The sequence below is a fragment of the Caretta caretta genome, chromosome 7 (assembly GCF_965140235.1).
Source record: "Caretta caretta isolate rCarCar2 chromosome 7, rCarCar1.hap1, whole genome shotgun sequence".
NCBI classification, from domain to species: Eukaryota; Metazoa; Chordata; order Testudines; family Cheloniidae; genus Caretta; species Caretta caretta.
This window is the reverse complement of record NC_134212.1, coordinates 99,883,179-99,906,936: the sequence shown is the minus strand read 5'-3', so window position 1 is coordinate 99,906,936 and position 23,758 is coordinate 99,883,179. Positions and strand designations below refer to the sequence as shown.

Here is a 23,758-nt window from a genome sequence, read left to right as displayed (position 1 = left end):
GCATGGATTAGTTTTTAGTATATGCACATTTAAAAACTGTTCCCAGACTGGTTCATTTGACTGCTGGCTCAGAAAATCCAGGGCGTTCTCTCTCTCTCTCCCCTCACCTTCTCCATGCTTTTTAACACAGCGTCTAATTATTTTCCACTTCTACATTGATTTTAAGCTTGAATTATTTTCTGTCTCAGTACCAGCATTAGCATGACTTTGATCTTCTCTATGTAGTTATGCCAAGTCCTTGCTCTTCATAGTCATTTTCCTTGAGTATTTAATATATCCCATAAATGAGGCCCATGTCAGCAATACTTTAAGCTAAAGCCTCTATGATATGTTTTTATTATGTGTATTCATTATGTTTTTTATTGTATCATGCATACACTTGATAGAAAGAAAGAAGCAATAAAGCTTGATTGATTGAGCAAGGTCTATATTGTGCCCTTGTTGAGTCACTGAAGGAAATACAAAGCCTTCTTGCTAAGTCATCCCATCTCCTTGTTCAATTACTAAGCTCCCATTCTAACTGTTTCACTCATTTTCACAATCAAACATTATAAAACACTTAAAGACAAATAAAATTTGGAACGGGATTACATGGAAAGGGTATGTTAATATATTTTTAATATTAAGGACAAAAGAGTATTACTGTATGCGTTTCTTTAAGGAACTTTCCATATGTACTCTGTATCACAGGCAACTGTTCCCCCCTATAGAGCCCCACAAAGTTCAGTGCTCTTCATCATCCCATTCAATAACTATACAAAGCCATTTGGAGAATGATGGAGATAATATGGGTGGAAGAATCAGCAATACAAGGACACTTCCCAGTTCTATAGCTCTTGTATGACAAAAGTTAACATGATCATTTCCCAACTTCCTCTAGCTCTTGTATGATGAGCATCTGATTGAGAGCTAAACCCAGAGTGATCGAGGTAATAAGATGGAAGTATTTTGGAGAACAGACCTTGTTCATAACATTCCTATTATCGAAGGAAGTTGCCCAGAGGGATAGCTCAGTGGTTTGAGCATTGGCCTGTTAAACCCAGGGTTGTGAGTTCAATCCTTGAGGGGGCCATTTAGGGATCTGGGCCAAAAATTGGGGATTGGTCCTGCTTTAAGCAGGGGGTTGGACTAGATGACCTCCTGAGGTACCTTCAAACCCTGATATTCTATGATCTGATCAGTTTGTTAGGCTAGTTTGAGCCTGGTGTCCTTTTGGTACTAGATACCAGAATAACCATGGCTACAAAAAACACATCCACTTCCATTCACAGCTTGCCAGAAAACTGTGGTCATCCTATCAGACAGACCTAGCCATCACATGTCCATTCATCCATTAACTCCGGGGCTGACTACTGCAACATATCTCCATGAATAAAGCCAAACACCCTGAGAAAGTTTTAGCTGGTACAAAGTGCATCCGTCCATCTGCTAAAGTAACACAAATCACTGTTGGAACATTATCCTATTGTCAACCCTCCCTGATTTTCAAAGCTATTTTGGGGATTGGCCCTAGCTGTATGAGTGCCCATCTATCGGTCTCTACAATCCTGGCCAACAGTCACAGCTATGTTCTGTGGGTTGATCTTGTAAGTACAGGAGACAGGACTTTCACAAGAATAGCACCTAGACTCAATCTCATTCACAATTTAAAAAAAAAAATCCTTAACTGAGGTTAACTTTTTAAATCCAGGGAGGAAGAGAGGGAGGTTACTCCTGTTTATTTTTTAATTTGGGAGGCATACAATTACAATGGTAAGTGTCACCAATAAGATGTTGGCTAGACAGATAGCATGCATTACCAATTCTCTTTTTAACTCACCTGTTTACGTTCTTCAGAGTTTAGCAGAAGGTAGCGCGGGTCAAATACTATTTTGTGTAATTCTTTTTCCCATGTAGAAAATGCGGAGACCTGAAGAAATACATGAATGCATCTGCTTTAGACAACATTACTAAGGCTCTGTAATAAAAAAGTGTTCCAATTTACAAAACCATGTTTAATTGCATTGATTCCCCTGGCAAAATATTCATTAAAAGAGGTTTCTGGAGGAAAATAAAATGTAGAATCAAAGTTAAGGGGAAAACTGGATGAAGAAAACTAACCTGAAAGTGAGAGTACCATTTCAGAGACTTGTCAACTCAAACCAAGAAGATAGCCTTCCATCAGAATGCTTTCTTGAACTAGTGTGGGAAAATATTGTACCCAAACAGGACAAAAATAAGGAAGCAAACATGTATGAGCAAATAAACAGGGGAAATTATTTTATTTTTTCAATCCCTTGGATTAATTTAAATTGATTTCTCACCCTCACTGTACATTATTTTATAATTTCACTTACTAGACACCTCTATTTAGCCATCTCTGCTTATCTCCAGTTAAATATATCCTTTGACCTTTATTTATCTGTAATCTGACCATCTGACTACTATTTCCTTAAATAGAGCCTTTAATTCTATTTTTTCTGGAAGTTTCAGTCCATTTATGTGAAAATGTTTATAATCATAAACCCCTAAAACAGAAAGAGGTTGGCTTTAACTAAAAAACAACAATAAAAAACCCTCTTGTTGAGGATGTGGTGTGGGGCAAGCACAGTTCAAAGCTGGAGAACAGACAGATAGTTAATGAGCACTCTGAAAACAGGTTGATAAAAATATATGGTGATTGAGAGGCAAAGGATGGTTGAATTCTAATCTGTGTGTGGAGTGACAATTTATCAGATTAGTGCCAGACTATCAATACTGATAGCTAAAGATAAAGTGTAGCCATTAGGTAGGACTGCATAAAAAATGAAATTCCACGTCTTCTCTCCTTGCCTCCAATAAAAAGATTACACTGAACATTTTTAAAAACAAGTTAATGAATGCTGCATGTGATTTAGTGGATTAAGATATCATTAGTTATTTGCATAATGGTAGTGAGTAGAGGCCTGAGCTCCATTTGCTAGGCCCTGTACAAATATATAACAAAAAGATAACCACTGTCTTGAAAAGGTAGACCCCAAAATACTCCTGCAGAATACTCCCTGCCAGTAAATCAAATAAAATCAAACTTCAGTTAATTTAAAGCAATATATATCACCACTTTTACCTAAATAAAATTAAGGCTTTATGGCTGCTTATGTGAACTAAGGAAAGGTGCACTAAGGAAAGTTATAATAATTGGGACTACAAATTTACCCTAATTGTAAGCTCAACTTGGGGGGAAATGGATACAAATTTATAAAATGTCACAATAGCCTTTACTAAAAATAAGGGGGGGAAGGGGAATGACAGCCTGAACCCCCCTCTGGTGGGGGGAGAAGAGGAGGCTACAGCATCTGCTGCAGCAGCAGCTGACAGCTCCAGGCCCTCGCCTCTCCGGAGCTGAAGCTACAGGGTAAAATGTCATGGAGGTCTCTGAAAGTCATGGAATCTGTGACAAATGCTTATCCTTAACCATAATACTTCCTTCAACCACCCTTCTTCAGGTGTTCCAGCAATTCCATCCTGCACTGCTATTATCCCAGTTCCCCACTGATCCCCAGAACAACCATTTCACCCTAGATTACATTATATATAGTGACAAAGTTCCAGCTCTACCTTGGTGAGTCTTGCGCTTATTGGCAGATTTGCTCGCCCTGGAGCTTCACGGCAGCCCTCAGCTTGGCCATTTTTCTGAATTCACAGTCCAGGTCGACTCCTCCTGTATCTGACCAGGAGTTGGGAGGATTTGGGGCCCGCCCTCTACGCCGGGTTCCAGCCCAGGGCCCTGTGGAATGCAGCTGTCTAGAGTGCCTCCTGGAATAGCTGTGTGACAGCTACAACTCCCTGGGCTACTTCCCCATGTCCTCCTCCCAACACCTTCTTTATCCTCACCGTAGGACCTTCCTCCTGGTGTCTGATAATGCTTGTACACCTCAGTCCCCCAACAGTCCGCGTTCTCACTCTCAGTTCCCAGTGCCTCTTGCTTCCAGCTCCTCACATGCACATCACAAACTGAAGTGAGCTCCGTTTTAAAACCCAGGTGCTCTGATTAGCCTGCCTTAATTGATTCTAGCAACTTCTTGATTGGCTGCAGGTGTTCTAATCAGCCTGTCTTAATTGTCTCCAGCAGGTTCCTGATTGTTCTGGAACCACCCCTGTTGAGTCCCGATCGGTGCACCAGAGGTTCGTCCTGGCGGAAGTCACGAGGGTCGGAGACCTCCTGGACTACGACCGGAGAGACTGGCTGGATCCCCTGACGCTCGCTCGGCGCATGGGGCTCTCCAGCCTCCGTACCCCCCGGCGCGTGCTTCAGGAGGTGAAGGCCGCCTTGACCCCCGCTGCTCAGGCTTATGTTAGCCGAGCCTTGTGCGAGGGCGTACCCCGCCCATCCCTTACCCCAAGCCCGCCGGACCTTTCCATCGGGCCCCCACCCCGTAGATCCCAACAAACCCCTCACCCTTTCACTGCAAGCCGGCTGCACGAACTGCAGCCGGTTAGCTTTCAAATTGCTTCACGGAAATACTTATATACACTTACGCTTCACACCCTTCACGCCCACACCCTGGTGTCCCGCCCCGATACAAAGTGGCGGGATCTCCTGCCACCTTTGGAGGGTGAGCAACCTCGGTGGGCCAGCCTGTATTCCACCTTGGTCCCAAGGCCCGTCGGGGACATCAGTTGGCGGCTCCTTCACGGAGCTGTGAGCACGGGCGTGTTTTTGACACGGTTTACCCCCATTCCGGACACTTGTCCTTTTTGTAATGTGAGGGAAACCCTGGCGCACGTGTATTTAGAGTGTGCCAGATTGCAGCCCCTTTTCCGGCTCCTCACAAATATTCTATTACGCTTCTGGCTTCATTTTTCCCCCCACCTTTTTATCTATACACTTCCCATCCGTGGCCCCACAAAGTTGCGGGATCTTCTGGTCAATCTCCTCCTAGCTTTGGCTAAAACAGCCATTTATAAAACCAGAGAGAGGAGGTTGGCCCATGAAACGTCCTGCGATTGTGGGGCCTTTTTCCGATCCTCAGTACATTCACGTATCCGGGCGGAGTTCCTCTGGGCGGCGTCCACCGACTCCCTTGAAGCATTCGAGGAGCGGTGGGCGCTGTCTGGGGTTCTCTGCTCGGTGACCCCGTCCGGTTCCCTCCGTCTGACCCTTTGATTGAGGGTAAGAGCGAGAGACGCCAGCCCCAGCCGTTGCCGCTGGGGATACCATCATTCCTGTCATCTAGGAGGGGTCCTATAATACATGGGTGTCTACCCCCCCCCAAACCGCCCACCCCGCAGCCGTGCCCATCTTGCCGGGCACTCTCAGGAGAGGGAGGATCGGTGACACTGGGCGCGGCACTAGGTAACTCGAGGGGGTGGAAGACCACGAGTGTCGAGGAAGCCCCCCCGCTCTAGGCCACCAGGTAACTCAGGAGGGTGGAAGACCACGAGTGTCGAGGAAGCCCCCCCGCTCTGGGCCCAGGCTAGCCTGAACACTTCTCCCTCCTGAAAGCTGCTGTGTTATACCTTCTGATTGCGTTGTTTTGTTGCATAGTTGTTTTGTTTCCTTTGGTAATTCTGTAAGCGTTACCAATAAACTTTCTTTCTGTTTCAAAAAAACCACCCCTGTTGAGAAACGGGACGTCCCTCGCTTGCTCCTCAGCTATCTGCTTTCTATTCTTTCCTAAAGCCCCCTGGCCTGGATTTTTCTTACTTTTTGAGCCTGCCTTAGTCCCGCCCCCTCCCTCCCCCCGACCGGGCCAGACGCTTTTTTGTTTTGCTTTATTTTTTTGCCGCCGTTGAGTGCTGGTCGGCTGCCAGCTTGCCACCAGCACCCCCCCACACACCTGCTCCTGGGCGCAGCTATTTGCCTTAGCTGAAACCCCCGGAGGAGGGCGGGAAGATTGCCGACCCACTATCCGGAGAGGGGAGTGGAAGTCCCCAGACCCAGCCGTTTTGCTGGCAGCTCGGAATTTATTTCTTATCTCTGCAATATTCTCGGCTTGCTGGAAGCCTTGGAACACAGCCAACACAGCTGAAGAAGAAGAAGATAGAGGACAGTGGAAATCACCCAGGGAAGCTACAAATCATCATGGAGGGGGCCGTAAGACTGAGTAACTTTTTGAATTATACTCTCGTGGGGGGGAGTTTGACTGTGGCTTAATTGCGTTTGTGGCGGCACAGGGGGTGTGGCACGGAGCTGCCCCCCGATCCATCGGTACCCCCCCCAACATTATTACAACTGTCACGGCCCCCCCGCCGTCCGTCCCTGCTGGCAACCTGCCATCTGCCTCGGATCCAGCTGTTTGCTTTGAACTTTGCCTTTCGGACCGGACATAACAGCCGACCAAACGAGACTCTTTGGACAAACGTGCATGGGTCCACACAACCCCACCCCCCGGACTGTTTATTCCACAACTTGCCCTTATCACTGGACCCGATTCCTGTTTTTTCCCCCTTCCAGCCCAACCCATTTGGTATCCCCCTGCCTGCAGCCCAGCAGGGAGGAGCGGTTAATCTGCTTCCCCCTCCCCGCTCCTCCTTCCGGTGTCTCCCCGTCTCTCCCTGCTCACAATGGCGGGGAATGAGAGGGGCAAGGACCCTTTATCAATATTAGTTGTTCCTCCCCCACCTCCCCCCCCATCCAACCTCCGAGCCCCCACCACCACCACCACTGTCAAAATACCTGCCACCACCCCCACTGGGGCACCGGCAGCAGGAGGCACCGGGGCGATTACTGCCACTGCTACGTCCACCGCCCCCCCAGATTCTAGGAACCCCCCCCAGCTGGCCGAAAAGGCCAGGGCGGGAAGTAAGGAAAGGGCCCCGCTAAAACCACTAGGCCCTCCATAGCAGGGGCTGCCTCCACCGCTGTGGCCTTGTCATTGACTGTGGCGCCCCCCCTGCTATTCCCTCCACCAGCTCTGCGAACGTCCCTCCCCCGGCCCCCAGGATGTATGCCCGGGCAGTGGCAGGCTCCCTCCGCCTGCCGCCTCGTCATCTCGCCCACCCACTGCCTCCGCTACCATCACCAGCGGCCGGGGCCCCTTCCCCACCTTGACCAGAAGGCACAGTGTCCGTTGCCTCCTGGTGCCCGCCTCGCCCCACGTGGAGACGTATGTGCAGGCGCTGGTAAGGTGGTAGGACCCACGGCTATTGTGGCGGCCTCCAAAATGTATGGCAAAGTCGTTTTTTTCTTAGCTTCGGTGGCTGCCGCCCAGGAGGCGGTGGAGAAGGGCCTGGCGGTGGGGGGGGTGTTTGTCCCCCTAGAGCCGCTAAAAGACCTGGGCGTTCGCCTCATCCTCACCTCCATTCCTCCCTTTTTACCCACTGTTACCCGCTCTCTCCACCCTGGGGAAACTTGTCTCTGTCATCAGCCCTCTCCCGTTGGGCTGCAAGGACCCCACCCTCCGTCACGTCCTTTCGTTCCGCCGGTAAGTGCAGCTTCTACCGCCGGCGGCGGCGCATGACGGAGAGGCGCTCGAGGGGTCCTTCCTAGTCCCCTACCAAGGAGCCCGCTATCGGGTCTTTTATTCCACCGGAGAGGCCCGGTGCTACCTCTGCCGTTCAGCGGGGCATGTCCGCAGAGACTGCCCTTTGGCCCGGGGGGAGGGGCACCCGAGACCCGGCAGGACATCGGCCCCGTCGTTGCCGACGCCCCTGGCCGCCCGGCACCTGAAACCAACCCCCCTCCTACTCAATCCACTGCTGCTCCCGTCCGGGCCCAAGAAATACCTTCCCTACAATGCCCAGGCGAGCAAGGGAGTCCCACCCTTGCTATTACCAATCTGGTAGAGCCTATGGAGGAGGATGTGGCCAAGATATTACCGGGTATAGGAGAGGGCCCGCCCCAAGGAGAACCCCCCGCCCCTCATGCTGCCTCACTGTTACCCCCCTGAACCCCTGAACCATCGCCTCCGCCCCCCGACATGACCCCCCTGCTAACCAACCCCCAGATGACGCTATGGAGGGCTGGACCCTAGTCCAGGGGAAGCGAGGCAAGCGGAAGCCTCGAGCTCCGCTGCACCCATCCGATGCGGAAGCCCCCCGGAAGACCAGGAAGGGAGGCACTGATATTGAGCCTTCCGCTACGGCCACGAGCGAGATCCATCCGCTGGTGTCGGGAGGGGAAGACAGACTGGCATTGGAGGGCAGAATCTCCCGTCCACGAGAGACCCTCCCCTCCGAGACCCCTGAGGAAGCTCCTTCTGCCCGGATACCACCAGAACCCCCCGCGAACCCCGAGGCGATCGTTGAGGCGGGCCCTAGAGGAGAGGCCCCCGGGGTAGCAGGAGTTGGCCTCTCCTCCGTGTATGCGGCGATTGAGGCCCTAGATTTGACCCTGGTCACCCAGGGAGAGGATGATCTACTGCTGGCTGGCCTCAATCTGGGTAACCTCACCCCAGCCCCCCCTTCCCCATGCTCACTCCCCCTAATTGCCTTCCTGGGCGAGCGCCCCACAGAAGGTGGTCCACCACCTGATGCCATGGCTGCCAAAACCACCACGGAGCCAGCGCCTAGCGTCACTGGGAGCCCCCTCCCTTACCCCTTAACCCTTGACTCTGCTCAGGAGGCACCTTCTTTTAGTTGCTCGCCTCCTGAAGCCCAGAGCCTTACCTCTGCCCCTGCCCCCACCCCGTCCCTGCCCAATTCACCTCCTCCTGCAATGCTATTGCCGCCCCTGGAGTTATTTCTTTCCCGCCTTCTGTAGATCCCCCCCAGGGAGCAGCCTTTGCACTTTTTAGTTGCGACCCATTAGGAGTTGCACTTTTTCCCCCGCCATCCCCTTCCACCCCAAGGCGTGAAATGGATTTAATAACCCCAGCCTGTCAGACGCCCTGTCGGTGGTCCGTGCCCTGCCTACCCGCCTTAGCGGACCACGAGGCTGTATTAAGAGCCCCACCAGGGAACACCCCAGAAATCGTAACCCCACCCCCCCATGAGCTGCGGCATTCACTACGGAAGTTCCTAAAACACACCCGTGGCACCCGCAATAGGGTACAGCTAGCTCTTCAGCTATGGGGGGACTTTGATCAAATTTTTCAGGCCACAAGGGGCCTTATAAAGGAGGGCAGGGGGCAAGGAAAGTGCGGTGCTGCGGCCTACGAGCGGGTCCGCGGCTTCCGAAAAGATTTACTCGTCCACGGGATGGGTCACGGGTTGCTGCGCAACCCGCCGGGGGCCATGGACACCCCCACCAATAAGAACCCCCGCTCCCCCAGCCCTCCGCATGACGCCTCTCATTATTGCAACCTTGAACACCAGGGGCTGTAGGATGGCTCTCTGCAGGTCCCAGGTGCTCTCTTACCTTCGGGAAGGGGGGTACTCTGTAGTTTTCCTGCAGGAGACCCATAAGGACCCGACCACCGAGGCCAGGTGGCGGCTGGAGTGGGGGGACGGGGTATACTTTAGCCACTTCACGACTTGGCAAGCTGGAGTGGCGACCCTGTTCTCCCCCACCCTACGGCCCGAGGTGCTAGGGGTCACTGAGGCCGTGTCGGGCCACCTGCTGCACCTTCGAGTCCATATGGAGGGGCTCGTGGTCAACCTTGTTAACATTTATGCCCTGCAAACGAGCCCAAAGCGGCCACAATTCTATCAGCGGGTGTCCGACTTCCTCGGCACCCTAGATTCGCACGAGTGCCTGGTCCTGGGAGGGGACTTTAACAGAACCCTCGAGGAACGGGACCGCTCAGGGGCCGAGCCGAGCCCAGCCGCCACAAACATTCTTCGAGGAATAGTCGAACATCATTCCCTAGTGGATGTCTGGCATGACCATCACCCAGACGACACTTCCACGTTCACCTTTGTCCGGGTGGAGGCCCATCGGTCACACCACTCTCGGTTGGACCGTATTTACTTATCCCGTTTCCATCTTTCACAGGCCCACTCCTCCGCCATTCGGCCGGCCCCATTCTCTGACCATCATTTAGTCACCATAACGGTCTCCCTCTGTGCAGAGAGACCAGGGCCGGCCTATTGGCACTTTAACAACAGCCTGTTGGAGGATGAGAGCTTCGTGACGTCCTTCCGGGAGTTTTGGCTGGCCTGGCGAGAGCAGTGGCGTGCCTTTCCCTCGGTGCGGCGATGGTGGGATCTCCGGAAGGTGCGCGCCAAGCTCTTCTGCCATGACTACACTCGGGGCACCAGCCGACGGAGAAATGCGGCGATAGAGCAGTTGGAATGGGAAGTCTTAGAGATGGAGAGGTGCCTGGCCGCCAACCCCGAGGACCCGTCCCTCTGTGGAGCGTGCCGGGAGAAGCGGAAGGAGCTCCGGGCCCTCGAGGACCACCGGGCCCGAGGTGCCTTCGTTCGGTCCCGCATCCGCCTCCTTCGGGAGATGGACCGTGGCTCCCGCTTCTTCTATGCCCTGGAGAAAACGAGGGGGGCCAAGAAACACGTCACCTGCCTTCTTGCGGAAGACGGCACCCCCCTCACGGATCCGGAGGAGATGTGTGGGAGGTCCCGTGACTTCTACACAAGCCTTTTCTCCCCGGATCCGACCGATCCTGGCACTTGTGGGGTGCTCTGGGAGGAACTCCCCACGGTCAGCGTGGGCGACCGAGACCGACTAGAGCTGCCTCTCACCCTGGCCGAGTTCTCGGAAGCCCTCCGTCGCATGCCCACCAATAAATCTCCGGGCATGGACGGGCTGACCGTGGAGTTTTACCGTGCGTTCTGGGACATTCTCGGCCCAGACCTAGTCACTGTCTGGGCTGAGTCCTTGCAGAGCGGGGTTCTTCCTCTGTCGTGCAGGCGAGCGGTGCTCGCCTTGCTGCCGAAGAAGGGGGACCTCTGCGATTTACGAAACTGGCATCCTGTCTCACTCCTTAGCACGGATTACAAAATCGTAATGAAAGCAATCTCGCTGCGGCTAGGGTCCGTGATGGCGGACGTGATCCACCCAGACCAGACCTATACTGTCCCGGGTTGCAGCATTTTTGACAACCTTTTTCTAGTCCGAGACCTTTTGGAACTCGGGCGGAGAGATGGTCTGTCGTTCGCCCTCCTGTCTCTTGATCAGGAGAAGGTGTTCGATAGAGTAGACCATGGGTACCTCCTGAGCACTCTGCAGGCATTTGGATTCGGACCTCAGTTTGTGAGTTTTCTCCGGGTGCTGTATGCGGAGTGTTTGGTTAGGCTCAACTGGACCCTGACTGAACCGGTCAGCTTCGGGTGAGGAGTGCGGCAGGGGTGCCCCCTCTTGGGCCAGCTGTACGCTCTGGCGATCGAGCCTTTCCTCTGTCTCCTCTGCAGGAGGATGACAGGGTTGGTGCTGCGGGAGCCGGAGCTGCGGCTGGTCCTGTCGGCGTACGCCGATGACGTACTCCTCGTGGTCCAGGACCCGAGCGACTTGGCACGAGTGGAGGCATGCCAGGCCATCTATTCAGCAGCCTCCTCCTCCAGGGTCAAGAGCTCTGGCTTGGCGGTGGGGGACTGGCGGCAGGTAAGCTCCCTCCCACCCGCGCTTCAGACCATCCGGTGGAGTGCGGGTCCACTGCTCTATCTTGGCATTTACCTTTCCGCCACGCACCCTTCCCTGACGGAGAACTGGCAAAATTTAGAGGGCGGGGTGATACAACGGATCCGGAAATGGACGAGGCTACTCCGATGTCTCTCCCTCCGAGGGAGAGCACTCGTGCTTAACGAACTAGTCCTGTCCATGCTCTCGTACCGGCTCAACACCCTGGCCCCGGCCCCGGCCCCGGGTTTCCTGACCCACCTCCGGAGATTGATTCTAGAGTTCTTTTGGTCAGGAAAGCACTGGGCCCCTGTTGGAGTTCTTCATTTACCCCTGAAGGAAGGAGGGCAGGGCCTGAAGTGTCTGTACGCTCAGGTCCGTGTTTTCCGCCTCCAGGCACTGCAGAGGCTCTTTTATAGTGCAAGTAGTTCGGCGTGGAGCATACTGGCGCACGCCTTCCTGCGCCGCTTCCAAGGGCTCCGATACGACCGGCAGCTCTTTTATCTTTGTCCGAGAGGTTTTCCGCGAGACCTCTCTGGGCTGCCGGTCTTCTACCAGGACCTCCTATGGACCTGGAAACTGTTTCTAATGACCAGGTCCGTGACGGCCACCGTGGGAGCAGATCTCCTCACGGAGCCCCTGCTACACAATCCCCAACTCCGTGTGCAGGTGGCGGAGTCCCGTTCGGTGCGCCAGAGGTTGGTCCTGGCAGAAGTCACGAGGGTTGGAGACCTCCTGGACTACGACTGGAGAGACTGGCTGGATCCCCTGACGCTCGCTCAGCGCATGGGGCTCTCCAGCCCTCGTACCCCCCGGTGCATACTTCAGGAGGTGAAAGCCGCCTTGACCCCCGCTGCTCGGGCTTATGTCAACTGAGCCTTGCGCGAGGGTGCACCCCGCCCATCCTCTACCCCAGGCCCGCCGCACCTTTCCATTGGGCCCCTACCGTGCCGATCCCAACAAATCCCTCACCCTTTCACTGCAAGCCGGCTGCATGAACTGTAGCCGGTCAGTTTTCAAATCGCACCACGGAATTATTTATACACACTCACGCTTCACACCCTTCACGCCCACACCCTGGTGTCCCGCCCCGATACAAAGTGGCGGGACCTCCTGCCACCCTTGGAGGGTGAGCAACCTCGGTGGGCCAGCCTGTATTCCACCTTGGTCCCGAGGCCCGTCGGGGACATCAGTTGGCGGCTCCTTCACGGAGCTGTGAGCACGGGTGTGTTTCTGACACGGTTTACCCCCATCCCGGATACTTGCCCTTTTTGTAATGTGAGGGAAACCCTGGCACACATATATTTAGAGTGTGCCAAATTGCAGCCCCTTTTCCGGCTCCTCACAAATATTCTATTGTGCTTTTGGCTTCATTTCTTCCCTCACCTTTTTATCTATACACTCCCCATCCGTGGCCCCACAAAATCGCGAGACCTCCTGGTTAACCTCCTCCTAGCCTTGGCTAAAACAGCCATTTATAAAACCAGAGAGGGGAGGTTGGCCCATGAAGTGTCCTGCGATTGTAGGGCCTTTTTCCGATCCTCAGTACATTCACGTATCCGGGAGGAGTTCCTCTGGGTGGCGTCCACCAACTCCCTTGACGCCTTCGAGGAGCGATGGGCGCTGTCCGGGGTTCTCTGCTCGGTGACCCCATCCGGATCCCTCCATCTGACCCTTTGATTGAGGGGAAGAGTGAGAGACGCCAGCCCCAGCCGTTGCCGCTGTGGATACCATCATTACTGTCATCTAGGAGGGGTCCTATAATACATGGGTGTCTACCCCCGCACCCCTAAACCGCCCACCCCGCAGCCGTGCCCATCTTGCCAGGCACTCTCAGGAGAGGGATAATCGGTGACACTGGGCGCGGCACTAGGTAACTCGAGGGGGTGGAAGACCACGAGTGTCGAGGAAACCCCCATGCTCTAGGCCACCAGGTAATTCAGGAGGGTGGAACACCATGAGTGTCGCGGAAGCCCCCCCGCTCTGGGCCCAGGCTAACCTGAACACTTCTCCCTCCTGAAAGCTGCTGTGTTATACTTTCTGTTTGCGTTGTTTTGTTGCATTGTTTGTTTTGTTTCCTTTGGTAATTCTTTGTAAGTGTTACAAATAAACTTTTTTTCTATTTAAAAAAAAAAACCAACCTTCCCTGTTACCTTACCCAGGGAAAATGGACCTACTTACCCTGCTCTCCTGCTGCTGCCCTCTGGCCTTGGCTTTCCTTGCTTTTTGCCCCTGCTTTCGGCTTCCCCCCCGACTGGGCCAGATGCTCTCCCCCCTTTCTTTTCTTTTTGGTTTTTTTTTTTTCTTTCTCTGCTGTTGCTAGAGTGCTGGCCAGCTGCCAGTTGGCTGTTAGGCCCCCTCCGCCCGCCCTTGGACGCTGCTGCCGCTCCAGCTGAAACCCCACCCCCTGAGAGAGGAGGGGCCTCCCAGCCCCGCTCCCCGGAGGGGGGCGAGTGGAAGGACCCAGCCCTCAGATCCAGCCGCTTGCCATTTGTTTGTGGACCCATATTTGGCCGAGAGGACTTTTATCATCTGCTCCTGCATCCCTGGAATGTTGCAGCTGCAAAAAAGAAAGCCTGGAACAGAGGAGGAAAAAGCCGTCTACGGGAGGAACACCGCCTGGGGAATCTACAAATCGCCGTGGAGCGGGCCTAAGACTGAGTAACTTTGGAACTGTGCTCTCGTGTGGGGGGAGGCCATGACTGTGTCTTAACTGTGTTTGTAGGGACACAGGGGGTGTGGCACGGAGCTGTCCCCTGATCCACCTGTGTCCTCCCAACCCCCACACTACGATCTTCACCCCCACCACTCCACCATCTTTGCTGGCTGTCTAACATCTGCCTCTGGACTCAGCTGCTCACCCTGATTCCACCGCGTGGGCCAGAAGCACCAGCCAACCAAACAGGACTCTCTGGACAAGCATACAGTGGTTCATGTACCCCCGCCCCCTGAATTGTCCACCCCACAACTTGTCCCTTTCTACCTGACCCCAACTCCTGTTAATCACCTGCCACCACCCCCGAATGGAGGACACCGGGGTGACCTCCGCCACTGCCATGCCCATCGCCTCCCCAGACTCTAGGGAAGCCCCCCACAGCCGGTGGGAAAGGCCACGGCAAGAAGAAGGGGAAGGGCCCCGCTAAAACCACCAGGCCCTCTATGGCAGGGGCCACCCCCACTGCTGCGGCCCCGCCACCGACCACGGCGTCCTTCCCCCCTGCCCCCTCCACCAGCTCTGTGTTCCTCCCTCACCCCCCCAGACGTATGCCCGGGCGGCGGCAGCCCCTGCGCCCACCGCCTCCATCAACAGCAGCCGGGGCCCCTTCCCCACCAAGACAAGGAAGCACGGTGTCCGATGCCTCCTGGTGCCCGCCTCGCCCCACGTGGAGACCTACGTGCGGGCGTTGGCGAGGGTGGTGGGGCCCTTGGCCATTGTGGTGGCCTCCAAAATGTATGGGAAAGTCATCTTCTTCTTAGCATCGGAGGCTGCCGCCCACGAGGCGGTGGGGGGTTGTTTGTCCCCCTAGAGCCGCTAGAGGACCTGGGCGTCCGCCTGGTCCTGACCTCTGTCCCTCTTTTTCTCTCCAATGCTGCCCTGTTACCCACCCTTTCCACCCTGGGGAAACCTGTTTCTGTCATCAGCCCTCTCCCGTTGGGCTGCAAGGACCCCACCATCCGTCACATCTTTTCCTTCTGCCGGCAAGTGCAGCTTCTACTGCCGTCGGCAGCGCGTGACGGAGAGGCGCTCAAGGGGTCCTTCCTAGTCCCCCACCAGGGGGCCCGTTACCGGGTGTATTTCTCCATGGGGGAAGCCCGGTGTTACCTCTGCCGGGCGTCGGGGCATGTCCGGAGGGACTGCCCCTTAGCCCAGCAAGGAGGGGCATCTGGGATCCCCAAGACCCGGCAGGACATCGGCCCCGTCATTGCTGACGCCCCTGGCCGCCCGATACCCGAACCCGCCCCCCCTCCTCTTCGGACCACCACTTCTCCCACTCAGGCCCAAGGAGCACCTCCCCTACAATGCCCAGACGAGTGGGAGAGCCCCGCCCTCGCTGCTGGCAATCTGGCGGGGCCTATGGAGGAGGGTGTGGCAGAGATACCACCAGGCATGGGAGAGAGCCTACCCCAGGGAGAATCCTCCCTCCCTTACGGCGCCCCACTGTCACCCCCCTCCAAGTCCCTGAGCCATTGCCTTTACCCCCGACATGACCCCTGCTAACCAGCCCCCAGATGATGCCATGGAGGGCTGGGCCCTAGTCCAGGGGAAGCGAGGCAAGCGGAAGGCTGGAGCTCTGCCTCATCTACCTGAGGCGGAGGCCTCCCAGAAGACCAGGAAGGGGGACACCGATGCCGAACCTTCCGCTTTTCCCACGAGTGCGTCCCACCCACCGCTGTCAGCCAGAAAAGATGTGGTAGCACTGGAAGGTAGTGTCTCCCCTCCACGGGAGATCCCCCTCTCCAAGACCCTCGAGGAAGCCCCTTCTGTCCTGACACTACCCGAAGCCCCTGTGAACCCCGAGGCAACCATCGTGGTGGATACCAGCGGGAAGAATCCCAGAGCAATGGAAAGTGTCCTCTCCTTCATATTCAAGGAGATCGAGGCCCTAGATCTGACCCCGGTCGCCCAGGGGAAGGACGACCTTTTGCCAGCAAACCTCGATTTGGGAGACCTCACTCCACCCCTCTTTTCCCCATGCTCCCTCCCCCTAACTGCTGCTTTTGCTCCCACCTCCAAGGAGCCCTTGGACTCCTCCATCGACCTGGCCGATGATGGCACCCCGCTGACGACCACCGAGCCTGCTCAGGTGACAGCCGGCGCCACGCGGCCGGGTCACAAGTCGCCAGGGGCACCCCCCGTTGGTGCAGAGCAATCTATTTCCTTCCCGGGCGGGGGCCCAACAGAAGATAATCCACCTCCTGATGCTGTGGCCGCTAAATCCACCATGAAGCCTGTGCCCGATATCACTGAGAGCTCCCTCCCCACCCCCTTAACCCTCGAGTCTGATCGGAGGCGCCACCATCCAGCTGCTTGCCTCCCGAAACCCAGAACCTCACCTCTGCCCCTGCCCCTATCCAATTTACCTCCTGCAATGTTACTGCCGCCACGGGGGCTGTCTCCTTCCCTTTCCCAACTGATGACCCCCAGGGAGCGGCCTTTGTGTTCTCCTGCCTCGACCCATTAGGAGCTGCTATCTTCCCTCCACCGCCCCCTATCGCCCCAGAGCTTGAGGCGGGCCTAGAAGCTCCAGCCCATCAGGCACCCTGTCGGGGGTCCGCACCCTGCTTGTCCGTTTTAGTGGACCACGGGGCTGCACCAAGGGCCCTGCCGGGGAACAACCGGGAAACCGTAACCCTACCCCCCCATGACCTGTGAGGAGAGCTGCGGAATTTTTTAGAGGATGTCCATGGCTCCCGCAACAAGGTACAGCTTGTTCTCCAGCGATGGGGGGATTTTTTTCAAATCCTCCAGGCCACAAGGACCATCATGGGGGAAGGTAAAGGGGTGGGGAAGCAGGATGCTGCAGCCTACTGGCGGGTCCGCATCTTCCGTGACCAATTACTCACCTACGGGATGGGTCAAGGACTGTTGTGTGGCCCGCTGGGGGATACAAGCGTCCCTGCCAGTGAGACCCCCCCATGACACCTCTCACCATCGCAACGCTGAACACCCGGGGCTGTAGGATGGCTCTCCGCAGGTCCCAGGTGCTCTCCTCCCTTTGGGAGGGAGGGTACTCTGTGAATTTCCTGCAGGAGACCCATACGGATCCGACCGCCGAAGATAGTTGGCGGCTGGAGTGGGGGCACAGGGTCTACTTTAGCCATTCCATGATTCGGCAGGCTGGAGTGGCGACCCTGTTCTCCCCCGACCTACGGCCTGAGGTGCTAGGGGTCGCCAAGGCCGTGCCGGGTCGCCTGCTGCATCTCCGGGTCCATATGGAGGGGCTTGTGGTTAACCTCGTTAATGTCTATGCCCCGACATCGGGCCCAGAGCGACTGCAATTCTATCAGCAAGTGTCCGCCTTCCTCGGCAGCTTAGATTCTCATGAGTGCCTGGTCCTGGGAGGAGATTTTAATACCACCCTTGAGGAGCGAGACCGCTTGGGGACCGAGCAGAGCCCGGCCGCCGTGGACACCCTCTGGGAGATAGTTGAACATCACTCCCTAGTGGACATCTAGCATGACCACCACCCGGATGACACTTCCACGTTCACGTTTGTCCGGGTGGAAGCCCATCGGTCGAGCCACTCCCAGTTGGACCGCATTTATTTATCACGCTTCCATCTCTCAAGAGCCCACTCCTCCAGCATTGGGCTGGCCCCATTTTCTGACCATCACCTAGCCACAGTGACAGCCTCCCTCTGTGCGGAGAGGCTGGGGCCGGCCTATTGGCATTTTAACAACAGCCTGTTGTAGGATGAAGGCTTCGTGATGACCTTCTGGGAATTCTGGCTGGCCTGGCGAGGGCAGCGGCTTGCCTTTCCCTCGGCGCGGCGATGGTGGGACCTGGGGAAGGTGCGCGCCCGGCTTTTCTGCCGCGACTACACCCGGGGCACCAGCTGACGGAGAAATGCGGTGATAGAGCAGTTGGAACAGGAGGTCTTAGAGCAGAGAGGCGTTTGGTCACCAGCCCGAAGACCCGCTCCTCCATGGAGCGTGCCGGGAGAAGCGGGAGGAGCTCCGGGCTCTCAAAGACCAGCGGGCCCAGGGCGCCTTTGTTCGATCCCGCATCCGCCTCCTTCGGGAGATGGATCATGGCTCCCGCTTCTTCTATGCCCTGGAGAAAATGAGGGGGGCTAAGAAACATGTCACCTGCCTCCTGGCAGAAGACGGCACCCCCCTCACGGAACCGGCGGAGATGTGCGGGAGGGCCCGAGCCTTCTACGCAAGCCTTTTCTCCCCGGATCCGACCGATCCTGGCACTTGTGGGGTGCTCTGGGAGGAACTCCCCACGGTCAGCGTGGGCGACCGAGACCGACTAGAGCTGCCTCTCACCCTGGCCGAGTTCTCAGAAGCCCTCCGTCGTTTGCCCACTATTAAGTCTCCAGGCATGGACAGGCTGACCATGGAGTTCTACCGTGTGTTTTGGGGCGTCCTCGGCCCAGACCTAGTCACCGTCTGGGCCGAGTCTCTGCAGAGCGGGATCCTCCCTCTTTCGTGCAGGAGAGCTGTGCTCGCCTTATTGTCGAAGAAGGGGGACCTCCGCGATTTATGAAATTGGCGTCCCATCTCGCTCCTCAGCACGGACTACAAAATCGTAGTGAAAGCAATCTCGCTGCGGCTAGGGTCTGTGCTGGTGGACGTGATCCACCCAGACCAGATCTACACCATCCTGGACCGCAGTATCTTTGATAACCTATTTCTGGTTCGGGACCTTTTGGACCTTTTGGAACTTGGGCATAGAGACGGTCTGTCATTCGCCGTCCTGTCCCTAGATTAGGAGAAGGCGTTCGATAGGGTGGACCACGGATACCTCCTGAGCACTCTGCAGGTGTTTGGCTTCGGACCCCAGTTTGTGGGTTTTCTCCGGGTGCTGTACACTTCCGCAGAGTGTCTGGTTAAGCTCAACTGGACCCTGACTGAACCTAGCTTCAGGCGAGGAGTACGGCAGGGGTGCCCCCTCTCGGGCCAGCTGTACACTCTGGCGATCAAGCCCTTCCTCTGTCTCCTTTGCAGGAGGTTGACAGGGTTGGTGCTGCGGGAGCCGGAGCTGCAGCTGGTCCTATCGGCGTACGCTGATGACGTGATCCAGGACCCCAGTGACTTGGCGTGGGTGGAGGCTTGCCAGACCATCTATTTGGCAGCCTCCTACACCCGGGTCAACTGGGTCAAGAGCTGTGGCTTGGCGGTAGGAGACTGGCGGCAGGCGAACTCCCTCCCACTCGTGCTTCAGACCATCCGGTGGAGCGCAGGTCCGCTGCTCTACCTTGGCGTTTACCTTTCTGCCACGCATCCCTCTCCGCCGGAAAACTGGGAAAATTTAGAGGGCGGGGTGATAGAGTGGCTCCGGAAATGGATGGGACTACTCCGATGTCTCTCCCACCGAGGGAGAGCGCTGGTGCTTAATCAACTAGTCCTGTCCATGCTCTGGTACCAGCTCAACACCCTGGTCCCAGCCCCAGGTTTCCTGACCAACCTCCGGACATCGATTCTGGGTTTCTTTTGGTCAGGAATGCACTGGGCCCCTGTAGGGGTTCTTCATCTACCCCAGAAGGAAGGAGGACAGGGCCTGAAGTGTCTACACACTCAGGTCCGTGTCTTCCGCCTCCAGGCCCTACAGAGGCTCCTCTGTGGTGCAGGCAGTTCGGCATGGACCACACTGGCGCATGCCTTCCTGCGCCGCATCCGAGGCTCCTATATGACCGGCAGTTCTTTTATCTCCATCGGGGAGGTCTTCCGCGAAACCTCTGGGGGCTGCCATCTTCTACCAGGACCTCCTCCGGACTTGGAAACGGTTTTTAACGACCAGGTCTGGGGCGGCCACCGAGGGGGCAGATCTCCTCGTGGAGCCCCTGCTACACAACCCCCAGCTCCATGTGCAGGTGGCGGAGTCCCGCTTGGTGCGCCAGAGCTTGATCCTGGCAGAAGTCACAAGAGTCGGAGACCTCCTGGACTTCGACCGGGGAGACTGGCAGGATCTCCTGATGCTCGCCCGGCGCATGGGGCTCTCCAGACCTCGCATCCCCGGTGCGTACTTCAGGAGACGAAGGCCACTTTGCCGCCAGCTGCTCAAGCTTACCTCGACCGGGTCCTGCTCGAGGGCACGCCCAGCCCACCCTCTACCCCAGGCCCACCAGACCTTTTAATTGGACCCCTGCCCCACAGATCCAATCGACCCCCTCACCTCTTCACTGCGAGCCGGTTGCATGAACTGCAGCCGGTACACTTCCAAACCGCGCCAAGGAAACATCTATACACGCTCTTGCTCCACACCCTTCATGCCCTCACCGTAGTGCCCTGCCCTGACACAAAGTGGCAAGACCTTCTGCCACGTTTGGAGGGTGAGCAGCCCTGGTGGGCCAGCCTATATTCCACCTTGGTTCCGAGGCCCGTTGGGGACATCAGTTGGCGGCTCCTTCATGGAGCTATGAGCACGGGCACCTACTTGGCGCGGTTCACCCCCGTCCCAGATACTTGTCCCTTTTGTGGTGTGAGGGAAATCCTAGCGCACGTATATTTGGAGTGCGCCAGGCTGCAGCCCCTGTTCCGGCTCCTCACAAATCTCCTATTATGTTTTTGGTTGCATTTTTCCCCTCACCTTTTTATTTATGCACTCCCCATCCGTGACCTCACAAAGTCGCGGGATCTCCTAGTTAACCTCCTCCTGGCCCTGGCTAAAACAGCCATCCATAAAACCAGAGAGAGGAGGTTGGCCGATGGATTTTTCTGTGACTGTGGGGCCGTTTTCCGATCCTCGGTCCATTCACGTATCCGGGCGGAGTTCCTCTGGGAGGCGTCCACAGACTCCCTTGATGCTTTTGAGGAGCAGTGGGCGCTGTCTGAGGTTCTCTGCTTGGTGTCCCCGTCTCCCCTTTGTCTGACCCTTTGGGGTCCCTTACTCTCTCCCCCAATCAGCCCCAGCCATTGCTGCTGCGGACACCAACACCTTAGAGGGGTCCTTTCACACGTGGATGCACGTGCCCGCCCTCCCCCCCACGGATTGTCCACCCCACAGCCTGCCCCTGTTGTTGGGTGCTTTCAGAGGAGGGTATTGTTGGTGACACTCGGGCGTGGTGCCAGGAAACTCGAGGGGGTGGAAGACCACAAAAGTCGATGAAGCCCCCTGCTCTGGGCCCAGACAAGCTTGAACACTTCCCTCCCCTGAAGCTAATGAGAAAACAATTGTGATTGGTTGCTGTGTTACACATTGCATATGCTGTTGTTTTTACTTTGTAAGTGTGTTATGCAAATAAAAAACATCTTTTGCTTCAAAAAAAAAAAAAAACCTCTCCTATAGCCATCTGGCCTGACCCTGTCACTATATCTATATCTATCTATCTATACTTTAAAAGGGCTTAATTCAACCAAACAAGAGCCATTTGGTAACATTATGAAAGCTCAGCTCAATCTAAACAAGTATATACACAAATCAATGGAATGGAGAGAAACACTCTAATGGGGAGCATCTGCCTTGTCCTTTTAAACTGTATACTCTTCGTTGGAGGGACTGTGTCTCCATCTGTTTTTGGAAAGCAGTGGCACTTTAGGTGATAGAATAATCTAAATAATAATAATAAACTGTAACAAAAAGACTTCCTGATGTTCACAGAAACATCCCTGTGGTTCCTCACTCTGAATGTGTTATTTCTTTAGGAAGCCATCAGAGGCAAGCATGCAAACGACACTGCCTCTTTTGGTGCAGAGTTATCTTTCTAGTGCCCCGGGCGGACTCATTTTGCTGCCATTAGCTCAATTATCAATCAAGCATTTTCCTTTGCAGCCAAGTCTCTGATATCAGAAGCATCATTAAATTCATAAGGCCAGAGGGGACAAAACATCAGAGATGAGGATCTTTTATTTTCTTATTGAACTTTGCCCAGAAACATTTATGATGTGGCATCCTCAATACATAGGAGTTAAATCCCTAGCATGGCTTTCAAATTCCTACATCTAATTACAAAGAAGAGTAAATCACAAAAAATAAAATAAGTAAGTGAAATATTTTAACTACTCCTTTTTTAAATAATCAACCAGGAAACTTCTGATTATGTAAAATGGATCTAAAGGAATTGGCTTTGCTACTAGAAAGCACTGGGAGCCAGAAAGTTTCAAAGTTATCTCAAGCAAATGTATAGAATTTAAAAAGATTGGTTAACTTAAAAGTTGCTAGTTAAATCGTTACTCTCCCTTATGTCCTTCTCTAACATGATGCCCCCGGATGGGTCATCATCTGTGAGGATTGAATGTGGATCCCTGGATATAGAAGCACAAATCTCTAGAGTCCTGGGAATTTTTTTTATTCTTTTATAATTTACTTTTCAGGACTTTCATGTTATTTTGTTTAATCCATTTTATCCATACAAAAGGGGTGTATGCGTGGGGTTGATGGCTCTGGATAGGGTGGGGTTTGCAGAGCAACCTGGCCCCGTACACACTGCACAGTGGCAGCTCCTGTCCTACGGGACTGGGCCCAGTTCCTTGTTTCAGGTGTTGCAACCCCATGCATGGTGTCACAGTGCTGCTCAGGTTTGGCTCAGTCACCCCTCCATCATGATGACAGAATAGAGGCCGAGCCAAATTTGAGTGAGTGGTACTGTGATCCCATGCACCAGCAGCAACTCCACTCACTCAAATTTGGCCTGGCTGTCCCCTTTTCATGACAGAGGGGCAGTCAGGCCAAACCTGAGCAGTAGCGAGACTCTGTTCATGAGGTCACAAAGCCTGGAACAGGGTGCCAGGCCCAGGCCTTCAGGACACCAGCTGCAACTGCAGGGTGAGTTTTTTGTTTTATTTCATTTTATACACTGATTATGATTTCATTTCATGTTATTTTGCATTTGCAAAAAAAACAGGGCTCTAAAAATCTCTTGTCGCCTGAGCCTAAGAATCAGTGTAACTTAGTTCAAAGGCTGTAGCAGCCCTAAACCCCTAGAGGTGGAATAGCCACTATAGGGGACAGAGAGCCACGTTATGTTAGTGTGGTAACACTTCCAGGGTCTCCTTGTATTTTGTGGTTCAATATCAAATTAGACCAGATGAAGGACTTCTCCATTCTGAGTAATCAGCTCTGTGGATCTCTACTCCTGCAACTGTCTTCTGGAGTCTGTCTATGGCATATGACTGAGGGATGGCTTATCATTTTGTCTTTCCTTTTTATCCTTGGTATTTTTTAAATCTCCCCTGAGTATACACACAAATTTTCTTGTCTGGAAAAAAAAAAAGTTGGGCTATTAAAGTCATTATTGTTTTAGTTGCTGCTATAAAGCTCTGCATGCTGTTCCAGCTGTTTGTAATGGACATTTTAGAAATGAATTTGAAACAGTAAATATCCTGACTACAATAAACTAAACTCCATGTGAACATTGTACTGTGGTCTTTCTACTGGTTACATGCTACTTTGTGAAAGATCTGGAGAATGCAGAATGGAAGACAGGTAGAGATGATATCCAGAATTCAAGCAAGAAAATCCTCCCAGAACAAACCATGACCTCTGCAGCCTTATCCTAGCACAGAAAGAAGAGAAAGCAGAGATTTGAGTTTGCTTTTTAATAACGCATTTGTGCTTTTCACCAGTGTTCAAAGCACAGTGAACACATTCATTAAATTCAATATATTGAGTTTGAAGGGTGTGTTTAGAAGTTTAAGGAAGTTGGAATACTTCATATTACTCTTAACTATGGGGCAAAG

At 54.3% G+C, this 23,758-nt stretch overlaps 1 protein-coding gene across 1 annotated transcript in view; it reads right to left on the bottom strand.

The window, feature by feature from the left end:
- Window positions 1-23,758, bottom strand: part of LOC125628866 (transcription elongation regulator 1-like protein) — a 243,610-nt gene that overhangs the window by 10,136 nt on the left and 209,716 nt on the right. The window contains 1 exon segment of the mRNA XM_075130998.1: window positions 1,820-1,909. Coding sequence (XP_074987099.1) covers window positions 1,820-1,909 — 90 coding nt within the window.